Source organism: Cervus elaphus, chromosome 5 (genome assembly GCF_910594005.1).
Source record: "Cervus elaphus chromosome 5, mCerEla1.1, whole genome shotgun sequence".
NCBI lineage: Eukaryota > Metazoa > Chordata > Mammalia > Artiodactyla > Cervidae > Cervus > Cervus elaphus.
Window position 1 is genome coordinate 87,012,015 of NC_057819.1, and position 6,079 is coordinate 87,018,093.

The 6,079-nt window shown below is 43.3% G+C and overlaps 1 protein-coding gene across 2 annotated transcripts in view; it reads right to left on the bottom strand.

The window, feature by feature from the left end:
- The window catches only part of HEATR6 (HEAT repeat containing 6), a 30,803-nt gene extending 25,111 nt beyond the window's left edge, over positions 1–5,692 (bottom strand). Inside the window, exons 1-4 of one of the 2 annotated variants that reach the window (XM_043902988.1) lie at positions 5,444–5,692; positions 3,262–3,369; positions 747–887; positions 160–275 (exon numbers count right to left, since the gene is read on the bottom strand). In XM_043902988.1, the coding sequence (XP_043758923.1) occupies positions 160–275; positions 747–887; positions 3,262–3,369; positions 5,444–5,662 (584 nt within the window). In that variant the 5' untranslated portion in view covers positions 5,663–5,692. The remainder of the gene's footprint in view (positions 1–159; positions 276–746; positions 888–3,261; positions 3,370–5,443) is intronic. The other variant, XM_043902987.1, reaches the window with a different exon arrangement.
- Between the last annotated feature and the right edge of the window lie 387 nt (positions 5,693–6,079).

Below are 6,079 nucleotides of genomic sequence, written 5' to 3' on the forward strand. Positions count from 1 at the left end.
AACAACATAAAATGATCTTATTAGCAAAGAGCATGAGAAATGCACTGTAGATTATTTTTCTAAGTTGGCTCTGGCTTCAGACAGATTGAACCACCTACAAAGGGCCCATGCGAAGCCCTATCTCATCACAGTTTGGGAAATCTGACTGAATCCACATACCTGAGACATAAGTTTGCCATACAATGCACTGCAGCTCTCCTAACTTCAGGGTCTGACTGAGCCAAGTCGCTCAACTTCATTAAGAGTCCACTCTTGCCAAGCAAGTCTGGAAGGTACTGAAACAAAATCACAGTCAATGTTGGCTGAAGAAAAGCTGCTAGGAAAATATTATTTTTTAAACATGTTTCATTTTTTTTTTTTTCAACTAAAGGAAATTTAAGTACCAAAAGACTAGTTGCTAGGTAAATTCTTCAGACAGGCATACAAAAATATGCCAAAAAACACCAGTAAGGATCAGTACTCTCAGCCAAGGCTGCTGCTGAAGCTCTCTCGCCTTGGCTTGGCTGAATAGATGAAAGGTAATGATAATAACGATTGATATGTACCAAGCCCCAAGCACTTTACAAGTGAGACTTCATCTTCAGAGGAACTATTTTACACCTGAGGAAACAAGGCTCATAGTGACTGAGTAAGGGTTACTCAAGGTTACACATTTAAGTGATGGCAGGAGAGAAATCTGAACACATGCCTGTGGGTTTAGAGCCTATGCCCCCAACCTTTCACAGGAAACACAGAACACAGTTCACCTTCTGACACTTTGAGCCATTGCCGTACACCAGGGCTGCCAGAGCTTGGAGAATCTGCATGTGTGTCCAGGAACTGCACTGCTGAATAGCAGAAATAGTATATGCCAACAGAAAATCCAAGTTCTGCTCGTCAACAATCACCTATCAAGAGGAAAAAATATATATGATCTAACTTCTAAAAAATATTTCTTTTCAGACATGAATGCTCACCTGAATCAAGCTGTGTAAGAGAGACAGAGCATGTGTGTGTCCATATTTTTTGTTAGAAAGATCAGCTTTAAAGACCTTGAAAGTCTGATTGAGAGAACCGTCTCCTTGCCCCAGTGCCTGCTCCCTTATTCCCCTTTACTCCTTCCACTCCAAGTAGAACTTGGCAAAGTCCTTGTAACTTTTCCTTGAACTAACCAGACACTGGCAGTTGTAAATACACAGATGTTAAGTCTTGATCCACTGAAAAGAAATTTTTAAAAATTTTATTTATTTTTTAATTTTTACAATGTTGTATTGGTTTCAACTATGTTTCTTTATACCTGGTAAATGCTTGAAAAACACACTGTGACTAAATATGCCTGCTAAATAGCCACTATGTCTGCTATGACGTGGGGAATATTAACAGGAAGAAATGGCGTATTCCTGTCCTTAGGGAGTTTATGATTTTATTGGATAAAGTACACTAATCCAAGTATCAATTCATGGACAACTGAAATAAACTGTCTTCAAATGACAGAAACTTGTTCAGGGCTGTGGGTGCCATGTGTGATCAGGAACTTTTCTAACTGTCAGTGTTAAAAAGATGATATAGCTAAGAATGTGGGCTTCCCAGGTGGTCCTAGGGGTAAAGAAACCAACTGCCAATGCAGGAGATACAAGGGACGCAGGTTCGATCCCTGGGTTGGAAGGATCCCCTGGAGAAGGAAATGGCAAGCCACTCCAGAATTCTTGTCTGGAGAACCCCAAGGACAGAGGAGTCTGGCAGGCTACAATCCATGGGGTCACAGTCCACAGAGTAGGACACGACTGAAGCGGCTTACTAGCACACATGGCTAAGGACAGCCAAAGTTCAGACGCCACCACATTAGTCTGAAAAATTCTAAAGTCTAAAACCATCTTATTTCATTTAGAAAGTCACGTGTAGCAGACACAGTTGGCCACCTGCAGCACTAATCTCCTCTTTCCTTGCTGGCAGAGGACTGATCTTATTTGGATGTCCACCTTTCCCACAGGAGACCTGAAGGTAGATCCCAAGTCTGCTAAGACAGTGGTTTTCCATCAGTGGCAATTCTGTCCCCCAGGGAACACCCGGCAATGTCTGTAGACACTTGACTGGCACAGCTGGAGGGATGCTACCGGCATCTGGTGAGTAGAGGCCAGGATGCCGCTAAACATCTTCCAATGCACAGGACAATCCCTCATAACACAGATTTACCCAATCCAAAACATCAACAGTGCTGAAGATGAGAAACCCTGATCGAAGGATTGAGCTGCATGCTATTAAGTCATTTAGGGAGCAGAAGTCCTCCAGGTGATTCTAATGAGCAGTCAAGGTTGAAATCCCTGGTTTAGGCCATTCATGGTAATTCCATTCCCTGATTAAACTGCTACAGAGGGGTCCTAATACGACCTAGGTCTCTCCAGCCTGGTATCAGGGAAAATCTGTTGGAGAGTTTGGGGGATAAGCTTCCTAATTCTTAAATAAAAGAGACAGAAAATAAATAGTTCTTTTGCTTCTGCTGGGTGTTATTTACTTATTATCCACGGGATTCCTGGATTTTAGGCATCTTATGTGTGTGAGAGATGTTAGCTCAGGACAACCCATCCACTTAGCATGGCAGAATGGAAAGATGCCAGAAAGCTTCTTAATTATTAAGTGCCCCTAAAGCTGCATTCCTTGGGGGGTGTGATGTGAGATAACATAAAAAAAAAAATTTAGCTATTCTGGGTTGGCATTTCTGTTTCTTGCAACCAGAAGCACCTCAGATTACATGTTAGTTAATAAGTTTTGTGCTAACTACATTCAAATACTCATGTAGTAGGTAACAGCCTAAATTTTTGAATTGTTCCTAAAAAAGATACCAGGGATCTTTTTATCTAGGGCCCCACCCCTGCTAAGCAACTTCTTAGGTTAGATGACAAAAATGATAGCTTTGGGAGAGGGAAAAAAAATATTGATAGGAAAGAGGTTGGGGATATTTTTATTTATTCTTAGATATACCTTTAGTCAAATATTAATACATCTTTCCTGAAAAATTCTAAGGTCTGAGGGCTTGAATTATATTGGTTTCCTGAAACAAACAGACAGGAATCCATCCCTCTGATGGGCAAATTGGCAGAATATTTTTTTTTTTTTGGTCAGTTATATTTGTTTTGATATAATTCTTAGTAAGGCAATTGTTTCTCATATTTGCACAGCTTTTGAAAAGACCAGTGTATCATTCCTACTACAGATGTAGTAACTCAAAGACAGTTACTTATTCTCAAAATTCATGATCTGAATTCTAAAGTTACCTACATTTACCTGTAATGTGTTAAGTAAATGGTGGATAAGCTGAGACAGTTTGCTGACAAGATGATTCTGATTAAGAGGCACGAGTCGGCACGCCTGGACAAGAAGAGTACTGACATCCTACAAAAAACAAAAAAAAGACAATGAAAAGGTGCTACACCTATTAGTCAAGGGAAGACCAGTGCCCCAACAGCCAAATGAGAAACTAAAAGTGACATTCACACTCAAAATGAGTTAAGGTGAAATTTGAGGCAGAGAGTAGGATGACAGCATAAAAATAGCATGTGCTAAAAAAGATGGAAAAAAATCAATGATTTTTGTACGGTCAAGGACTCCACAGAGTCTCTGCATATATAGAGACAGTACAAATAAATAACCTAAGAAAGGATTCCATAATATAATAGCACACACCAAAATTAAAAATAGCAAAGGTAAGCAAACTGAATTTGCAATGCCACTGGGAAAATCAGAAATGACACTTCCATGAATTTAATGCAGTTAGAAAATCTATTTTTCTTTTTAAAAAAAGGAAACTATCTGGAAATCACACCATTCATTCATCTCTTGATGTTTATTGAACTAAAAGGCTCTAAGCACCTGCTTTGTGCCAGGCAGTGTGCCAGGTCTTTGGGCTCCAAACGTGAACATATTCCTGAACCACAAAGAGCTCACAATCTAGTGAGGGAGACAGAAATACTGCTCACAAAAAATTAAAGTGAATTGGGTGCTGAAAGAATTAACTGCAAATTCTGTGGGGAAACAGTAATTAGGGAAGTCCTGTAGAGACAATTTTTAAACAGAACCTAGAATGATCTGAAGGATGAGGACAACTGCCAGACAAGGCCGAAAAGACAATGCAAACAAACAGAATGCAGTGGGCAGGTCTGGAACACCTGTAGGTGTGGAACACCAGTACCTGCCTGAGGGACGGCAAGTTTCAAATGACTGCATACAGGGCACAAAAAGAGTGACAGAAGACTGGAAAGGCACAAATGATACAAATAAAGCAAAAGTCTCCGACTCCTCCCTTAATTCCACTCCGCTCCCTGGTGACACAAACTGCATTGTTATTACTGCACTGTAAACTCTCCTTTTGAACTCTTTGCATCTATAAATGTATATTTATTTACAAGCCCTCCCCACCCTATACTGGTCTCATACTGTAACTTTGCTTTGGCCAGTCACCAATATGCACTGAAGATCTTCCCAGGTCAGGCTTTTACTTTTCTAATGAAATTATTTTCCCACTAAAGAAAAGACCACGATCGCAGGAGAGCAAATACTGGTTTGCAGAAGGGCTGCAGACCGTAAGTTAGAGGAGACTGGTGAACAGTTCAGCAGAGTCATCTTGCCAATGGCATTGGCAATGCAAATAGAGAGGAGGGGATGGAACTGAGAAACATTTCCTAGACAGATTCTGAAGAATCCAGATTGGAAGGACCTGGAAGGAAGGAACGGTGAAACACTAGTGTCTGCACCTGTGCCCTATGTGACTGGGCACACTCTATATGTTTGTATGAGTTGGGGCATGCGACTGATTGGGGATGGAGCGGGTGTATGGAGATACTGAACTAATTTTTGAGAACTGTCAAGTTTGAGATGCCTGTGAGCACCAGAAGACAGCTTATGACTGGGTTTAAAGAATTTAGTTATTAGTATCCAAGGCCTGATGAGTGTGAATGATACACACGAAAAGTACTTCTAAACAGGCAGAAGAGGGTGGAACTAGCATGGAGGAACAGAAAATGGCCAAAACTCTGAGACTTAGTTCTCATTCTAGTTCTGCCTTTTGCCAGCAATATTAGAGTGGACCCTTGTAAGCGTCCGTATGTTTATCAATGAAATAGATCTAGTAACCACCATGTTCCAAAATCCCTGGAACTGTGCACGGTGACGTGAAGAACGTGGTAGTAGGGAATTTTATACACACAGAATTCCGGATGCGGGGAGCGGAGGGACGGGAAAGCGGCACCAGAGATGACACCTGCGATGTTATCAGAGCACAAGTCAGCAAGCTGGAATTTTAAAGAAGCGACTTGACCAGACACCGCAGTGTCTTCCAAAAGAGGAGGCTAGAGACTGTACCACGGTCGGAGGGGGCAAACAAGCCTGAGACTAAGCACCGAGAAGCAAGGGTGGGAAGAGGCCACAGACAGAGGTCCCTGAAGGGCGGGGCCCAGGCCAGCGGGCCTACCTCCGGGGCCACGCCGCTGCCCTCGCTGTAGGTCTCGGAGATGAGCTGGTCGAAGAGCAGGTGGATCTCCGTGCGGCCGGAACTGCTATCATCCGGGCGAAGGGCGCAGAGCCTGGCCGACAAACAGCGAAACCCACGCCCCGGCTCGAAGGGTGGCTCCCCCGGCGTCTCTGGCGGCGGCCCGCCTGGCAGGGAACCCGCAACTTGCGCCGCCGCCATCTTTCCTACGTAGGACAACAGACAAACACTTCCGGGGCAGCCCCCCGCCTCCACGCGCCAGTTCCGGAAATGCCTGTCGCGGATTGGAATCTGAGGTGGGAGGGGTTCTGAGACTACAGACAGGATCTTTCCTTGGACTAGTAGTTTGTGAAAGCGTATCAGAAATTCTCTGGGAGACTGTTTCGGCGACCGCCTCTCCTTGAACCCTGACTAAAAAGCGAGGACTGTATTTGTGTCCCTACCCCCCAGAGGGTTTGTTATTGGGTGGGGCTGACATTCTCTTTTAGTACTAAGCGTTTCAGATTCGGCCTAGGATTGCAGAGGGGCCGCTGTGGATAGGAGTGGTGGAAACTGCTAGTTCGACCTTCTTCTCTTCTTACATCGTATTGGGGCTCCTAGTTTTTTTTCTCTAGACAC